Here is a 17,925-nt window from a genome sequence, read left to right as displayed (position 1 = left end):
GGAACTGGCGGCGAATCAAGCTAACCGGATGCGGTAGCGTGTTGTTGGGATGTTTGGCCGCCCTGTTGCGTCCCAACACCGACTTCACTGTATGAGAGCATACCCACCAGCGCACCCCGTCTTCTTAATAATGTATAATCAAATTGCCCTATGAGAAGTAGCGCATACGACGAAATCACCCATACCCGAAGAAATGGCGTCAAAGAATGAAGCGCACGCGCGTATCAGCAACATCAAAACCGACCTCCAATCAATCTCGACATGTTCCAACGCCACAGTCAGCGCGCTCCAGGAAATTCTCTCGAAAAAGGAAGACGAGCCACCACAGAAAGAAAATGTAAAGGGCAAGACACAGACGACTGCGCGGAGGAGAGCAGCGGCGGGTGCGNCTGCCGATGCCCAGAAACAAAAGACATACACAATTGCGCCCAGGGAGAAATACATACTGGCTACCGAAGTCGCAAACAAGACCCTCCAAACACTTGCTGAAGCACTCAAAAACCCAGCACCAGTAATCGCCGCCCGTCTCCCTTCCAAGTCGAAGCCAGCACCCACCGAAGATGCTCGCAAGCCAGCGCGACCCGGCCAAGCAAAGACCCCGCCACTCTCACAACAGCCTCTCCGCGAACGATCCGCCTCTCAGGTACACAATTCGCCCCACAAACGCGCCCCGCGCCGGTCGTCGTCATATTCGTCGTTCCTGTCCCCAGGCCCTGATCCAGGCCTGGTCGCCACGGCCGAGTGCGCAAGGACGGCATTCGCATTCCTGGGTACCCCAGAAGCAACAAAGGTCCTGGGGAAAGATTCTAGGGAGTTGCAGTACGAAAATGGTGTGCTCGCGCTCATTGGGAAGCTCGTTGCACACGGTCTAGATAACATGGCCGTCAAAGAGTTAAGGACCTTGAAAAGGAGGTTGGATAGATACATTGGCCGTGATACTGCACAACAAAATGGCGCTATCGACAAGGAAAGCTTGGCTTCACTTTTGGACTTTGCAGTCATAGACCCCAGTAGCCCTGTTATACCACTGGCCGCCAGCTTCCAATCATACACATTGCGTATCATCGCCAAACTAAAACGACCACGAACAATTGAAGCCACCTGGGAATTCCTGAAACCCACCAACCCGTCCTCACCTGCGAATCTACTTTTGAGCACTGCAAAGTCTCCAGCCAGCCAAGCTAAAGTGGCTAGGCAGCTTGAGTCGTTAGCCCAGACTATTCTCTCACTATGCCCGAGTATTTCGAGCGCGGACGACGCAAACACTCTGCAACCATCTGCAGAGAAAGTTTTGCTTCTGCAACATCTGGCCTTCAGTGTGAGAAAGCAGTGGTGGGGCCTCGTCAAACACCAGAGTAATGAGGAACAAGAGCTGTCAGAGCCCTTCGCCAAGTGTTTGATCGCCTTTGGCCGGAGATCCCAACTTATTCCTATCAAGAAGTACAAGCTGGCCGAGACTTTGTACACAGACCTTTTAGGATGGTCTGATGGTGCCACTACTTCACCAAATGGTGCTCCTGCATCGGCCACCGCGAGCAAGACTTTGTCCTCACTTGCCCAGGCTGCGGGATTGTCTGACCAGGCTCTTCGATGGCTAGGCTCTTCAACTTCCTCCACCACGTCCAAAACTCCCGCCGTGAAGCAAACAGCGAGGACGATACGAATAGCTACCATCACTATAGAGGCTTACGTCAAGGGCGAAAAGAAAAATGATCTGAACGACGTAATTACGAATGCCCTCGATGCCTTGAATGGAAGCCTGGGTGGGTCAGCGGCGGATCTCGAGTCGCTCTTTGCAGAAGTCAATGCCCTGAGACGAGCAGCGACGAAGATCCTTATTGCACGTCTGTCTAAGCCTTCAGACGACGACGAAAAGCTGGCTGTAGCGCAGCAGGCTGTATCAGTCATCGCTGCAAGTATTCATTTCTCAGCAAGGTTTGTGGGTACCACATACCCACATGAAGCCGACTCAAAAACACAAGGTCAGCACCACGAACGGGTAACTTTGGCCTGGAAATACATGAAGGGTACCATTGACTCGGTCATGGCATGCTGCAAACAGACCATCAAGACTGAGGACGAGTGGAAAGATTACGACATATTGTTACAAGAATGCTCACACGTACTTCGTCGTTTCGAGGAAGAGACCAAGGAGGGAACTGTCTCAGCCGAGGAAACCGAATCTATCATTGGATCATATTTTGTCAAATTATCCAACGGTTACTGGGCTCTCTATATGCAACTACGGAGGGCCCGCTGCAAACCCGATACCTTGGTCATGCCTATGCGGCGCTCCATTGACCTTGTACAATCAAGAGACCCAACTGAGCAAGAGAGCGGACTTCTCTCGATGAAGCTTGAGCAACTAGGCGAGACCTTGGAAGATCTCGGCCAAGTTGAAAGTTCCCGCGACGCTTTTCGACAATGTATACAAAGTCACCTCACTGCAGATATCCTGCAACAGCTTTCCGAAACTGCAGCAAAGTCATCTCTTTCCACAACATTCAGCGATACCGGTCCATTTAGTGTAATTGCCAGGCTTCTGAAAGGTTACCATCATTCGTTCTTAAAGTTTGGGATTCGCCAGACGGATGAAATCGCATATTTTGACATTGGCACAATTCATGCAGACGTCGAAGGAGCTTTGTTGGAGTTGCAGTTGCACTTTAACTTACGAACTTTGTCGAAAAATCGGAAATGGGACTCGACCCTAGACAAATCAATTCGCAGTTTGATCGAACGACTCCGTATAGTGTACGCCCAGGAAACCTACCCGGTTCGACGACTGAGGTCGTCTATCGCCGTTCTTCAGCTTTTACAAAGCGATCCGCAAATCTTGTCACAAGACAACCAAACCTCTGGCTTTGATTGGGACGAGAACGTAGGAACAGAGCAGTCTCAAGACCAAGCATTGAAGGGATATCAAGCTCATCTAAAAGCACTTTACGATCTCAAATCCTCGATGCAGCAATCATCTCCTCCTACGTCAACTCTTCAGCAATGCTTTGCCATGTGGGAGTCTCTCGTCACCTCTGCATCTTCCTGGGATACACTGAGTGATCGAATTGACGACATAGATGTTTGGCTAAAAGATCTTCATGCATGTGCAGAATATCTCAATGCAAAGGGCGAAGAATACCTCGCATTGCCGCTTCTCCATCTTTTAGTGAACATTCTTGAACTTCAAAAAAGTGCCGACGGATCCGAGCTCCTCACCACACTGTGCGCTTTGGGGCTACAGCTGCTGCGTCTTGGTTACACTGGGAAAGCAGGCCTCTGCCTTGCTAAAGCTGAAGCACTGATCAAATCCCGGACCTGTTCTATCGATGCCAGACTGGAGTGGCACGTGGCATATGCAGAATATCTGCTGGGTGTAGGGAATCCGGCGAAATGGTAAGGAAAAATCTTCATTCTGTACTTATCGTGTACTGATATACCATAGTTCGGCGATAATGGAAAATGCCCAATCTATTGCACTTGGAGACTCCAAGTTTTTGGACTTGGCGAAGCCGACAACCACACTCTCCGGCCGGTTGCGGTTCAACAGAATAGTGGCAGATGCTTCCTATGTTCATTCGTTGTTTGCTACTGCTGCTGGATCATACAAAGAAGCGGCTCGGCATGCGAGGCAGTGTGTCACACTGAATCGGCGTATTTGGGCTGCCCTCGAATCGCGGTCAAACGCCAAGAAGGCTGCATCTGCAGACGAACTTGAGTCCGAAGCAGATGGGCCGAGCAAAACAGCGTTTGACCCGTTGAGTTCTCTCCGTATTGACAAGGGGGTACCTGTTGTCATGTCTGTCACCCACGGCGCCCTTAGCGGACCTGACTTCTGGGCTTTGGTCCCATCCATGTACCGGGCTCTAATGCAGCAATCGCAAATCTTTGCTCACCAAGGGTTGCTGCATGAGGCCATTTATGTCGCTGAACAAGCTGAGAAGGTTGCTTCTGCAACACAATCTGCGACACTCATGACTGACAATGCCAGCTGGCGTGCTGACTGTTGGGCCCAGAGCAACAGACCCGATAAAGCTGAGGCTATTCTGAAATCGCTGGATGCGCCTACTTCACGCAAATGCTTATCGACTGCCGGCTACTATTCTGCTGTTGCCAGAACACATCACTGGAATGGTCAGTATGAGCAGGAGATAGAGTCATACAATCTCATGGAGCAGCTTCTGAAAGATTTGAGTTCGCCTGTATACATGAAGACTCTAGAGTCTTTTTCCCCTCCGGTTGATGCGCTTACAGATCAGTTGTCGTCCTTGACAGTGGATACCAAGGTAACCAAAGCAAAACCGGCAACAAGAGGCCGTAAGCCTGCGGCCAAAGCCGCACCACGGACAACCGCAAAGTCTGCCACCGGTACCCGGCCTAGAGCAGCTACAACCCGAGCTGGAAAGACGGCACCGAAACTAACCCGCCAACCTAGTGCTCCACCAGCGTCAGAGGAATCGACCACTACCGACCAGTGTGCCGGATTGTGTGTCTTCCAAGCAAGCATGAGGGATCGAGCTGTACTTGCGAATATCCTACACGACGATCTCACTGAAGCTCTGAAGCTTCTTGGTCAAGCGGAAGACCTGCAGAACGGGTTGAACCAGGAAGTATCGCACATGTGGGCTACTTTCAAAGCGAGGCTTGCACAGAGCGCAAAGCAGATTGCGGAAGACTTCACTGTCAACACACTTCCAGAGTCGACAATTGCGTTCCCTGCCTTTGGTCTCAAAGACCGCAGGCTTTCCGAGGTAGAACCTGTCAAGAAAGGGACTCTTGTGTCTTCTGCTATTAGCAAAGCTGGCCGAGCAAAGAAGCAACCAAAAGAGGACTTTATGGACACACTCCGCGAAGCACGAGACAGACTTGTAGAAGCGCATGCTCTGTGTGCCACCAATGGCTCGAACCATTTATTCCGCCAGACTTCCATGGCGCTGGGTCATGTTACGGTGCTCATGTCAGCTGTGGCGGGTAGCGACCTGCCAGGCTCTCTACACCCGATGTATGCGGCATACATGAGTGAACTACCCAAGGTCAACGCATTGAGGCTTGTGCAGGAGTCGACTGAGGCGGAAAAAGAGCAATTATCCCGCGACGAGTGCATGCAATGGCCGGTGACAGATGCATCAAGTTTTTCATTTGCGTCAGTATCGGAGTTTCAAAAAGATTACGTTGACATCATCCCGGAGACGTGGAATGCGGTATCGTTGGCTCTTAGTGAAGCCCGCGATGAGCTCTTCATTACTCGTTTCGAGAAGGGTCTGTCGCCATTTGTGTTGCGCCTGCCATTGGCTCGCCACGCCTCTCGCGACATGGACGAGGACGAGTTCTCGTTTGACGACGGAAAGAGAGACTTTGACGAGATTATCGAGCTCAGCGACTTTAGCACGCGAAGCGCCAAGGATATGACTTCGAGGGAGGCAAGACAACAGTGGTGGGCTGAACGTGAGGCTCTCGACACGCGGCTACACGAGCTACTCATCAACATGGAGAACATCTGGCTTGGCGGCTTCAAGGGTGTCTTTTCACAGCACGAGAGACAACCAGTTCTGCTTGCAGAGTTCCGCAAGTCACTGGAGAACATCCTAAACGATCACCTGCCGTCTCGGAAAAAGAAGAGTCAACAAAAGCGACCGGTACTGGATGCACGAGTTCTGGAGCTGTTTATTGGGCTTGGGGACGCCACCAACGAGGAACTCGACTTGGATGAAGCGCTGATGGATCTGATTTACTTTGTTGTTGACATCCTCCAGTTCAACGGTGAGCGCAATGCATATGACGAACTCGATTTTGATGCCATGGTGGTCGAGACGTATGAAGCTCTCCGGGCGTACCATAGTGCATCACAAAAGCTGGAAGCTGCTTGCCGTCACACGATACTCATTTTGGATAAGGACTTGCACGGGTTCCCATGGGAGTCGCTGCCATGCCTAGAGCAGCTATCAATCTCTAGACTACCCTCGCTTGCGGCCCTTCGCGAAAGGCTGCTCTCGGCACGACCGTGCGGATCCAAAGCGGAGACTGCGCCGGCTGGCCATTACATTTGCTCCAATATGAGGGGGACGAGCATGCTCAACCCATCAGGGGACCTGGCACACACATCTAAGACGATCGCGCCGCGTCTAGACCAACTCCAGGGATCATGGGATCGCATTAGCAATCGGGCGCCATCAGAAAAGGAGTTTGAAAGCAGTCTGCGAGAAAAGGATCTAGTGCTGTACTTTGGTCACGGCAGCGGTGCACAATATGTCAAGTCCAAGGCAGTACGACGACTGTATGCAGGCCAAGGAGACGAGGAGGGCAGGAAAGCAGGATGTGCGACGACGCTACTGTTTGGCTGCTCTTCCGTCCACCTTAGTGAAAACGGCATATTCGAACCGTCGGGGATGCTCGCTTCTTATCTTACTGCCGGGGCACCGGCTGTTGTGGGCATGCTTTGGGATGTCACGGACAAGGACTGCGATCGCTTTGCCGTCAAGGCTGGCGAGCTATGGGGACTGTGGCCCGAGTCGCAAGACGACAGTGGTGGTCCGGTGAAGAGTGTGGGCAAGACGCCTGCAAAGAAGGCTAAAGGCAAAGGTAGAGCTGGGCAATTGATAGACGAGGTGGAGGGAGTGCGAAGTGGGGAAAGCGCAAAGAAGGGCAAAAAGATTGCCAGGGCAGCAGATGGCGATGGTGGGATTGAGGGCGAGAGACCGAGGGGAGTCGGGCTGGACGAAGCCGTCCGGGAAGCACGCAAGGCCTGTGTGCTGCGATATCTCAACGGGGCGGCTGCGGTGGTGTATGGCATCCCTGTGTATCTAGAGTAGAGTAGAGTAGCGGGAGTGGCTTGGGCAGCGAGCAAGGCGTTTTGAAGATTCTTGGTTAATGTTGTACCTACTTGTCTTTTGCAAGCGCCTCGCCTAGATGATCTGTCGCCAGGACGGGGCGTGTTGCGCGGTGCTCCAACTGGCCATGGCCGGAGTTGCCGGACTGTCGGGGTATATGAGAAGGGCCGAAAGGGGAAGTTCGTATGGAGCAGACTAAGACGCGCCAATATTTCACGCCGAACGGTCATGGTAATGGGACCGAGTATGTCTGTCTTATGGATGGATGTACTCTACACATGTACAGAGATATGTATAGCGTTGGATACATATAAAGACATCGGCTCTGCTGGGCCACTTGTCAGCTGCGGGCATGTGCGTACGTGTGCTTTTTCGCGGAAGACGCTCCGCTCGACCCAGAGCGACGTAACGACAAACTCTGCTGCCAATTGCCCCAAGCCAGAAGCCAGAAACGAGATTAGACCCTGATCTGCCGCGATGGCGTCGCGCTCGTAGAGTAGTGCTTCTCCTCTCCCGGAAGCCCTTCACTCCCCTCACTGAACCTACTCCTCCACATCCCCTTGCGCCCGGCCTCGCACGCGACACGGCCATGACGGAACGCCCGGCAAAGTCTGGCTCGTCTCGCAAGCGGGCGCTGGTGAGCTGCGACCGATGCAAGATCCGCCGGGCGCGATGCATTCGCGACAATGCTGACATGCCATGCGCCGATTGCAAGGCCAGTGGTGTGGCCTGCGAATCCAAACTCCCCCGCAAGCAGCGCGTCTACGGCAGTGTCGAGACGCTGAGTTTACGCTATAGGGCGCTCGAGGCCTTGGTCAAGGGCCTGTTCCCCAACGATAATGTCCAGGATACAGAGACGCTGTTTAGGATCGCGGCCGCGAGGAATATCACCATGCCCGCCAATGATGACTTTACTCCGGCAAACATCTTCAACACCACCGCCACTGCCAGCGACCAGCGCTCCTCGTCGTCGTCGCAGCAACAACCACAACAACTTCAGCAGCAGCAGCAGCAGCAGCAACATCAACAACAACAACAACTACCACCACAACCGCAACCACAACCTCCAATTCAGCCTTTTCAGGCATCTTCCTTTCCCCGACAGGCACCCGCTGGTCTATATGCCACCACACACGACACTACCCATTCTTCTCACACTGATTTTCCACCCATCAAAAGCAAACATAATCGCCCAATCACCCTCTCCGATCCCCAGCGACCCCCCTCTCGGGCAGAAGAACTCTTGCGAGCAAACCGACGTACCTCCCACTACTTTGGTCCCTCGAGCAGTTTTCGCCTTGCCACGACAATACGTGCTCTTGCTGCTCGATGGATATCAATCACGGGCGCAAGCGCCCACTCTTTCATCTCAGACCCATCCAGCAACTCTGGCTCCATTCTGAAACGCAGCAGCACTGACCCATCCCACGAAGACCTTACCTTGCCTGAAACAATTCAACTTCCCCTGTCTGGCAAAAGAAGTCGCAAAAGATCCAGGTCAGAACTGGATGATTCCAGTGATGAATTTCTGTCTCGCGAGCATAGTCTGAGCAGAGATTCCATCGGGACTCTCTTACCGCCGAAAGCTACCGCCGAGGCCCTGGTGTCTGCCTACTTTAGCCGGATTCACATGTACATGCCTTTGTTCAATCGAAGCGTGTTCCATCTTCGTATGGAAGCAACATATTCTCGCAAAGCCGAATTGATCGACGAATGCAAGGACATTGGCTGGCTGGTGGCATTAGCCCTGGTCTTCTCGTTTGGATGTCAGCAACTGGACGGACTCGACTCTAAGCAAGCCCGTGAGCTGCGAGTCAAGTACCTCAAATTTTCTAAAAACTACTTTCGGCGGCTCCTAACAACGGCCTGCCTGGATAATGTCCAGGCACTTGTTCTGCTCAACATGCACCATCACAGCGTTGGGCAAAAGAGCAGTTCATGGCTGCTTATAGGCCTCGCTGCACGCATGGTTAGTAACTGATCAGGTAGAGTGAGTCTTTGATTAATGACGTGTCGCAGGCAACTACCATGGGAATGCATCGAGACGCTTCGAATCAAGAATTCGAGTTTGTCGAGCGGAATATACGCCGCCAAGTCTGGTGGACCATTTACATTTTTGAAAAAACCTTGTGCAGTGTTCTTGGCCGCCCGACCGCGATTGATGATCGCGAAATGTCACTTCATATGCCAGAATTCCAGACATTTGGGCAACCAAGTATATCCGGAGACTCTGCTAGTCTTTGCTTCGATCTCGTCCGCCTTTCTTATAGTATCCGGCAACGTGCCTATTTTGATCAAACTTCAGCTGAAGAACGCTCACCGACGCCTGCTGTTGCAAAAGCTTTACTGCGAGAACTTGACGCTTTTATCGCAACCGTTCCTCCAAACATGTCGCTGGACTGCTATCCATTGACGTCGGAGCACAGATCTATGGTATTGCTGCTGCATATTTACTACTACCACACGCGTTGCATGGTTACCCGGGATTTCTTGGTACAAAAGATTGAAAGTAGCCTCTCCTTTCTTGAAAACGAAATGTTTACCGATTCTGACGACTGGCGAACAACCCTTGCACTGGCCGAAGACTGCGTCGAGTCTGTGCACAAAAGCCTGCAATGCATCAGGGCCGGCATCGAGCTTGGCATCATCGGATACTCGTGGCTGGATTTCTACTATGTTTTTCACTCCATCATGATTGTATGCGCAGACTTTCTCGCCCGTCCAAAGGGACAGGCAGAGTCAACCAAGGATACTGAGCGCAAGACGACTGTACGGGCCGTACTAGATCAAATCCGCGACATGCAAACTCTTGCGCCTACCTATAAGACGCTCAGCCGGATCGCGCTGCAGTTTGCTAATATAACAGAGGTTGCTGCTGACAGAAAGTCGCCGACGCCGACAGACACGCCGCACGATGCATTGCTCGAGCCCGTAGCCCCCGCGGCGAGCGACGCAGGTGTCGAGCACGTAATGCAGCTCGCAGATCTGGGTGAGGACTGGTTCACAAACGCGACCGCGGACCTAGGATTAGATTTCTTCGATTTGGGCCATGTGACAAACCCCGTGGCATTTGCTGCTATGCCAGATCCCCCTTCGGGCGCTGAACAGACCATTGAGACGGCTAACACTGATGTCGAGGATTGGACGTCCAAGACGCTAAAAGGGTTACATACTATATAATTCAAAGTTGAACCTGTGCTGGAAGACAGCACATAATACTAGCGAATTTATCTTGCCGTCATGAGTTTTGAAGTACAGCGTAAATGACATCACATTCTAGTATGGTGTTGATGATTAGCGAGCCGCCAGGAGCGATCGGCGTGCCGCATGTACGATCGATCAGATCTGTCTATTCCGCTTTTGGAACTCCATGACGCATCTGCTCGACATTTATGTCGTGATAACTACGAACAAATACAAGCCGTGTGGTCGCTCGTGGCATTGAAGTAGGCAGCTAAAGTGCTGATACTTTTCTTCTTTTCTGATGTCACATTCACGCGACACGGAGCCTATTTTGCCTACGACGAACATGGCGGGCGGCAACAACAAGGATGGGAAGAAGAAGAGAGTGCTCGTTGTGGGAGCGGGAGCTGCTGGTACGGACATGTGATTGATGTAGATGATGTCGTTACTGACGTGAAAAAGGAATGTCGTGTGCTCACCATCTCTCTGAGCACCCCGACAAATTCGACGTTACACTCATCGACGCAGTAGATTACTGTGGAGGCCAGGCCTTTTCAATTGACATTGACAAGGAGCGTCATGGCGCCGCATGGCTCAACCAAGGTGTTCAAGGTGGAAGTTACATCTTCCACCACACCATGACCATGTTTGCACGACAAGGCCACCACGCCGACCCCGTCAATCTCCACGTTTCGTTCGGCAAAGACGACATCTTCTGGACCAATGTCTTCCCCACTGAGCTCCTCGCACGGCACCAGAAGGAAATTCGACGCTTCAACACGATGCTCAAAATCGTCCGCTGGTTCGAACTCTTCTTCGCCCTCATCCCCATCAAGGTCCTCTTCAAAATGTTCATGTTCTCCGAGGAATTCACAAACACCGTCGCCATGCCCATGATCGCCCTCTTCCTCGGTACCGGCAACGAAACCCCAAACGTCCCTAGCATCATTCTCGAGCGGCTCTGCACGAGTCCCACGTACGGAATGTGGTATCCACCAGACAAACACAGTATTGCGAGCAACCTGCCGCCGATGGTAGTCTTCCCCAAGTTCAGCGAATTCTACGAGCGCTGGAGACAGGATTTGATTAAGAGGGGTGTCAACGTCCGGCTTTCGACAGAAGTAACGCAAGTTGTTAAGCGCGATAAGACTGGTGTTACAGTCCGGTTGATCAAGCGCTCGCCGATGCCTGATGCGCATAACCCCAACAGTGCCCATGTGCCATATGACGACGAGCACAATTACGACGCCGATGCACAGGAGAAGGAAGAGCACTACGATGAGTTGATTCTCTGCGTTCTGTAAAGTTACCCCCCAAATCCCCTAACACCATATCTTCCTACAATCCTAACAACCACCCAGCGCCGACACGGCCAAACGCATCCTAACCCCCACCGCCTCCCACCGCGAATCCTACGTCCTCGGCTCCGCAAAATTCTCAAACGACATAACCGTAACCCACTGGGACTCGACCTACATGCTCAACCACTACGAAAACTTCTACACCGAACAACGTGCCGTCTCCACCCTCAGCACCATGGACCAATCCCAACGCAACGCCTACGCCGCCAAAAACTTCAAGCCAATGTACTACATAAAAATGTACCCCTCAGACCGCTCCAAACTAGAAATGTGTTTCGACTGCACAAACTACCAATCCCAATTCCCCCCTTCGGTCCCCTTCGACAAGCACGTCTTCCAAACAATCTACCTCAACAAAGAACGCGACGGCCATCTCTGGTCCATTGATGAAATCGATCCAGACAAGATTATCCGAAAAGACTGGTGGCACCAGCTCTGCCACTCCTGGACCCATTACGCTTTCGTAGTCCCATGGATGTGGCTGTTGCAAGGACGCCGCCACACGCGCTTCGCGGCAGCCTGGACGCTGATAAATGCGCATGAAGTCGCGGTTATGAGCGGCATCGCTGCTGCTGTTGATCTTGGTGCCGAGTATCCCGCTGATTTGGAGAGAGATCGCTTTGCGTTTTTGTGCTTTAGGTTGTATTATCTTTTGTGCTATGGGAAGTGGTATAGGAGGAGGGCGACGAGGAAGAGTAAAGAGGGGCCCGGCAAAGAGTGGGCGAGTGGGTTGTATGGGAGTGTGTATAGGGGACCGGGCGTTAGTGATGTGGATCGTAGGCAGTGGAGGGAGGAGAATGGGATTGAGGGCGAGCCGGAGAGGTATAAGTTTCCGGAGAATGCGGGGCATAGATAGGTGAGTGGAGGATGGGAGGGGGTGATGATGGGATAAAGGATGGGGTTGCATGTTCTCGGTATGTAATACCACATAATCCACGCAGTAATGAATTTATTTAATAATCACACTTGATGAAGTCGTACACACTACCTCATTCACACCCACTGCACAACTTCGACGCAAATCGAGAATAACCAACTCTAATATTAAACGCATGCTACGGATAACAACGACGCAGACCAAGCGAAGGAAAGAGGGTATATCTAATCAACCAGTCGAAAATAGCACATGCATCCCGTAACCCAATAAAAGTCCCATTACTCAAAAGAATAAAAACACTACCCGCAACTCCGACGCCAAACAGGGATCCCTCACTCTAAAATAGACTTCGCAGCTCGCAAAGGAGATCTAGATTCACTACATGCTCGTTGTAAATCTGTAAAAAAATCAATCAATATCAGCATGCTACTTCCTCTCCCGCGTCTCTCCATCAACCGGCTTCACGCTGGTGCTGCCTTCGAGTGGAGGAATGTAACCTAGCTGCTTCTCTGCATTATCACCTGCAGGTGTATAAGGCGTGAAGCCTCCCTCGGGCGAAGACTGCCACTTTGCCATGTCTTTCTTGAGCTGTTCAAGCTCCTTCTGGAAGCGGTTTCCAAACACGTCAATGTAGTAGGTAGCCCCGTTGTAGACGCTCCAGACGAAGACGATGCTCAGAAAGAGACCACTAGGCCAGCGGTACCAGAACCACACTTGGCAGGGAATCATGGTGAGGACAGCATAGCTGTATTGGATGAACATGAAAGCGGGCTCTTGAAGGAACTCGGGCAGTGCAAGGACAATCTTGCCAATCCAGGTCTTGGCGTACGACTTTCGTAGCCACGTGAAGCTGGTTGGTCGACCTGCTGCAATCTGATCGCGACGGCGCACCGTGATGAGGAAGTGGTAGGATAGCTGCCAAACCGCATACGGACAAGTGGCCCAGAGCATCATCTGGAAGAGACCATAGTGGTGGGGCGAGGTTGGGTCCGAATGGCGAATGTTGTAGATGGCGGGATAATGTTCTTGTTGATATTCTGGCGAGAGCAGGTGGACGATGCAGTGTAGGGTGACGCATGGCATGATGTGAATGAAAAGACTACAAAAGTAAGTACATGAATATAAACACGACTATGCAATACTAACCTGACAACCTTATCCATGCTGTGAAAGACGAGCGAGTTACGCCACATGATGATGGCTACGGCGTTGTTTCCCATGCAAAGACAGTACGTCGAAATGAAGAGTCGTTTAGACTGAGGGAAAACCCACATGGTCAGGACCAAGAGGATGTTGACAAAGTAGCACAGATCAGCCAAGAAGTAGTGGTAGCCCTTCTTGTGATACGTGAAGAAGCGGATTGGCATAAAGTAGAGCAGCTGGGCCGTGTACCAGTGAGGGAACCACTCTGGATGGGATCCGACCAAGTATCCCGAGACAAAGATGTTCAAGACGGCGGCGATAAAGGATGTCTTTTCGCGCGCAGTCACTGTGAGAGACTCGTTCCAGCGCTGGTTCAGACGGTCGACCGAGCGGCGCATGCGCTTCTTATATTTGTCGAGTTGCTCGGCTTCAGTTGGCACTCTGCGTCGCCACTCCTCGACAACGCGATCTCTGGTTATGCCCCTGTTCTTTGCCTGGTTCCTGATGCGCTCCGTCTGGTTGGAGATGGAGCTCTGTATCTTCTCAATGCGCTGGGCGAGAGCAAGGTTCTCGACAAAGTCAAACATGGTGAGCTTCTCGACAGGCGGGAAGAAGGAGGCATCTTCAGGGTCGGACTCGTCATGGTAGGAGCTATTGGAGAAGGATGCAGTGCGGGAGAGGCCGGGGCTAGAAGTTGGCTGGTTTACGGATGAGGGCGCAGTGTCGTCGAGGAAAGCAGCACCTGCGTGAGTAGAGTCGCCAGGCAGCGGACGTGCTGAGAGGACAGAAACTCCTAGCTGGGGCTCTGAGTGGGACTTGGGGGGCACAGGGCCAGCGTCATCGTCTGGAGCTGACATGGCAGGCACTTCTTCCGGGACAATCTCGAGGTTCGAAGGGGTTCGGCGGTGGAGGAGTCGTTTGAGGGAGCGAGGAGGAGAGACTGGAGCCATGACAGCTGTTAGCAGGTGTATAGCAGCCAGCTTGCCTGGCGTGGGCCATGGTGGAGAAAAAGGACCGACACTTGGGGGAGGAGCGTACAGTGATGGAGGGCAGCTTGAGTCGGAAGCAGTCAGGGCCTATGTTCTCATGACAAGACAAGACAGGAGCGATTTGCGGGGGTTCTGTATGGGTTCGATGCTGTTCCGTCTCGCAGCTGTCGAGAAAAAAATCGTGGGTAAATGCCAGCTGTTGATTGGCAAGCTAGACAACGTTGTTCTGGTGGTGGCACTACGGCGGCGGGGGGCGTGTGAGGACAAAAGGTCACGAGGATGAGTAACGCGTGTGCCTGATGAGCAGAGAATATACACAGTTTGTGTACTTGTGTATGGGCGGTGTTGGTGTATGTACAAGAGTGTATATGCGGGATATACGTGAGAGTATATCTGTGCGTGTATGACAATGTACGGTGAATCAACCAAGCACATGGGGCAGAGGGCCTGGTTTCGTCACTGCGGCCCACCTGAGACGCCAACTACGGCGGGCGCTTTGTGCGCTGCTTGACGCGACCAGGTACGCGCTTCACCGCGGCCGTCGCCATCCACCCCCGCGACATCCCACCACACAAATCCGCAACCATGGGCAAGCTTGTGCGGCTCGAGATATACAGTAAGTTATGTCTCTACGCGCACGTGGTGTGCTCTGCTAATTTGCCCAGACTTCAAGTCGTACCGGGGACGGCATACGCTGCTCTTTGGCGACTCGTACTTCACCTCAATCATCGGCCCCAATGGATCCGGAAAGTCAAACAGCATGGACGCCATCTCCTTTGTCCTGGGAGTTAGGTCGTCTCATCTGCGCTCCGACAAGCTAAAGGATATGGTGTATCGCGGCAGAATCATCCAGGAAGCACGTATTGCAGCAGACGGCACCGCAACTGAAGCTGCCGACTCCAATGGAGCCTCCAATGGCGATTCCCAAGAGAATGGCGAATCGCAGACGAGCAGCCAGCGCATCGATCCCCAGAATGCATGGGTCAAGGCCGTCTTCGAGGACGACGCAGAGCAGACGCACGAGTGGCAGCGCACCATCACCAGCTCCGGCTCCAGTGAATATCGTATCAACAACCGAGTTGTGACTCAGAAGCAGTACAATGACGCGTTGGAAGAGCACAGCATTCTGGTCAAGGCGAGAAACTTTCTCGTCTTCCAGGGAGACGTTGAAAAGCTTGCCACGACGGCACCCGAGCAGCTTACCCTGCAAGTTGAGCGCATCTCGGGCAGTCTGGAGCAAAAGGCCGAGTACGATCGCCTCAAGGAAGAGTCCGAGGCCGCAACCGAAGATAATGCCAAGCATCTACACGAACGTCGCGCAATCAATGGAGAACTCAAGACATACCAGGATCAAAAGGCCGAAGCTGACGAGTACGAGAAGAAGCTGGCTGAGCGAGACCAAGCTGTTGTCACAAAGAACTTGTGGAAGCTCTATCTCTACGAGCAAGTCATGGAGAGGGCGAGGAGCAAGATTGCAAGCCACCAGGAAGAGCTCAAGGAGCACAAGCGCAGCGTAGAAAAGTACCATCAGCGACACGAGGCGGAAAGGCAGGCCGAGGCCAAGATCAGGCGAGATCTAGCCAAGACTGATCAAAACACAAAAGCCAAAGAAAAGGAAATCGAGGATACCTCGAATGAGCTTGCGCCAATTGAAGAGAAGATTCGTCTTTCCAACGAAACCCGCCGAAAGTACGAAAGCAGGATTGACGAGCTCAGGAAGAAGCGAGACGCTGAAAAAAAGGCTGTCGAAAAGTGCCAAAAGGACCTTGAGCTTGTGCAAAAGGCTGAGAAGAAATGGGAGGATGACTTCAAGGCTGCTGCCCAGAACCAGGGACGCGAGCTTTCAGAACAAGACCTCCAAGAATACGGCCGCCTGCGCAGCGAAGTCTTGAAGCGCACCCACGGCGACCAAATGCAAATAGACAAGCTTAAGCGAGAAGTCGAGACGGACAGAGATCATGTCAGGAACCTGCAGCAGAGCGTTGAAAGCCACGAAAAGGCCGTTGAGAGACTGAACGCCGACATCAGTCAGCTCGAGGAACGCCAGCGGTCTTCCAAGGCGCAGACTCAAGAGCTCGAAAGCGCGAGAGCCGCCAAGCAGCAAGAACTGGACAGACTCAGAGCCGACCGGAAGCAGATTGAGATGCAATACTACGAAAAGAACCAGCTTCTGCAGGAGGTCCTCAAGCAACTCAGCATAGTCGAAGGCAGCCGCCGCGAATCAAGGAAGCAACAAGAGGCTCGCAGGACCATTGAGCGCCTCAAGACCCGCTTTGGGTCTGAGAAGGTGCATGGCCGATACAAGGACCTCATCACGCCCAAGATGCAAAAGTACCGCAAGGCCATAGGTCGCGTGCTGGGACACCAGATGGACACGGTCATTGTCGACACTGAGGCCACTGCCAAAGCATGTATCGATTATCTCAAGGCTGAGCGCATCGGCGTCATGTCTTTTAACCCTCTGGACTCGATCCAGATCCAAGCCGTCGACCCTCAGCTAAAGGGAATGCACGAAGGCATGCGTCTTGCCATTGACTGCATCAACTACGAACCCAAGCATGAGCGAGCCATGACAGCCGCATGTGGCAACACCATGATCTGTAACACAGAGAAGCTTGCAAAAGAGCTGAGGTACTCCAAGCGGATTGAGGTCAAGGCTGTCACTCTAGACGGTCGCGTCATCGGAAAGGGCGGTACACAGACGGGTGGTGAGCTTGATAGGGATGATGACTCGAGCGAGCAGCAGTGGGACGAGCGTTCCTACCAAACTCTAGTAGACAAGAGGAACAGGTATGAAGAAGAACTTCGTGCGCTTCCCAAGCAAGATCGTCAATACACTCAAGAGCAAACACTCGAGGTCGAGCTCCTTGATCTGCAGGAGCAGATTGCTCGCGCCAAGGAGGAAGCCAGAGCACTCAGCCGTAACATTGAGAGTGTGAAGAAGGAGCTCGCGCATCACAAGGCTGAGCTGAAGGGTGTTCGTCCCAACTACGACAAGCAGGCACAGCGATTGCAAAGTCGAGAAGACGAGCTTAGGCGCTACCAAGATACCGTCAACCAGGTCAATGACCAAGTCTTTGCCGCGTTCTGTCAGCGACTTGGTTATGCATCTATCCGCGACTACGAGGCCCAACAAGGTACCGTCCAGCAAGAAGCAGCCGAAAAGCGTCTCGAGTTCAGCAAACAGCGGAGCAGACTTCAATACTTGATGAAGCAAGTCGACTCATCACTGCGCGGTGTTGAAGAACGTCTCAAGCAAGCAGAGGACGAAATCAAACGCAAAACCGCCGACATCACGGAGCTTCAGGCCAAGCAAGAAGAGCTGCAAGGCGCAAGAGATGTCCTTCAAGCTGAGCTCGAGACATTGCAAGACAGGAGAAGGCGCTTGGAAGAGAAGCTTGCCGAACGAGTCGCTGCTGTCAAGGAAGCACGCCGCGCCCTTGATCAGCGGAACGAAAAGGTCAAACACGTGCTCAAGGAGGTTGATGAAGAGGATGCAAAGATCAAATCGAGCGCAACCAACCGATACAATGTGCTCAAGGAATGCC

General features: G+C 52.6%; 4 protein-coding genes across 4 annotated transcripts; 3 read left to right on the top strand and 1 right to left on the bottom strand.

The window, feature by feature from the left end:
* Positions 1 to 193: 193 nt before the first annotated feature.
* Positions 194 to 6,806, top strand: COCVIDRAFT_30908 (hypothetical protein; the record flags this gene model as incomplete). Its single annotated transcript, XM_014696098.1, has 3 exons — positions 194 to 383; positions 459 to 3,393; positions 3,443 to 6,806. 3 exons carry the CDS (start codon positions 194 to 196, stop codon positions 6,804 to 6,806), a joined length of 6,489 nt encoding a protein of 2,162 aa, XP_014551584.1.
* A 607-nt stretch (positions 6,807 to 7,413) lies between these two features.
* On the top strand, positions 7,414 to 10,004 carry COCVIDRAFT_30907 (hypothetical protein; the record flags this gene model as incomplete). The annotated part of the gene is made up of 2 exons (XM_014696097.1): positions 7,414 to 8,793; positions 8,844 to 10,004. 2 exons carry the CDS (start codon positions 7,414 to 7,416, stop codon positions 10,002 to 10,004), a joined length of 2,541 nt encoding a protein of 846 aa, XP_014551583.1.
* Positions 10,005 to 10,353: 349 nt separating this feature from the next.
* COCVIDRAFT_112492 (hypothetical protein) lies at positions 10,354 to 12,224 on the top strand (the record flags this gene model as incomplete). Its single annotated transcript, XM_014696096.1, has 3 exons — positions 10,354 to 10,420; positions 10,470 to 11,307; positions 11,369 to 12,224. The coding sequence occupies 3 exons, from the start codon at positions 10,354 to 10,356 to the stop codon at positions 12,222 to 12,224; spliced, it is 1,761 nt and encodes a 586-aa protein (XP_014551582.1).
* A 447-nt stretch (positions 12,225 to 12,671) lies between these two features.
* Positions 12,672 to 14,338, bottom strand: COCVIDRAFT_112520 (hypothetical protein; the record flags this gene model as incomplete). Its single annotated transcript, XM_014696095.1, has 2 exons — positions 12,672 to 13,344; positions 13,392 to 14,338. The coding sequence occupies 2 exons, from the start codon at positions 14,336 to 14,338 to the stop codon at positions 12,672 to 12,674; spliced, it is 1,620 nt and encodes a 539-aa protein (XP_014551581.1).
* Between the last annotated feature and the right edge of the window lie 3,587 nt (positions 14,339 to 17,925).

The sequence above is a fragment of the Bipolaris victoriae genome (assembly GCF_000527765.1).
Source record: "Bipolaris victoriae FI3 unplaced genomic scaffold scaffold_134, whole genome shotgun sequence".
Classification (NCBI taxonomy): Eukaryota; Fungi; Ascomycota; class Dothideomycetes; order Pleosporales; family Pleosporaceae; genus Bipolaris; species Bipolaris victoriae.
Note: the sequence above shows the minus strand (reverse complement) of the source record. Positions and strands in the feature narration are given on the sequence as shown.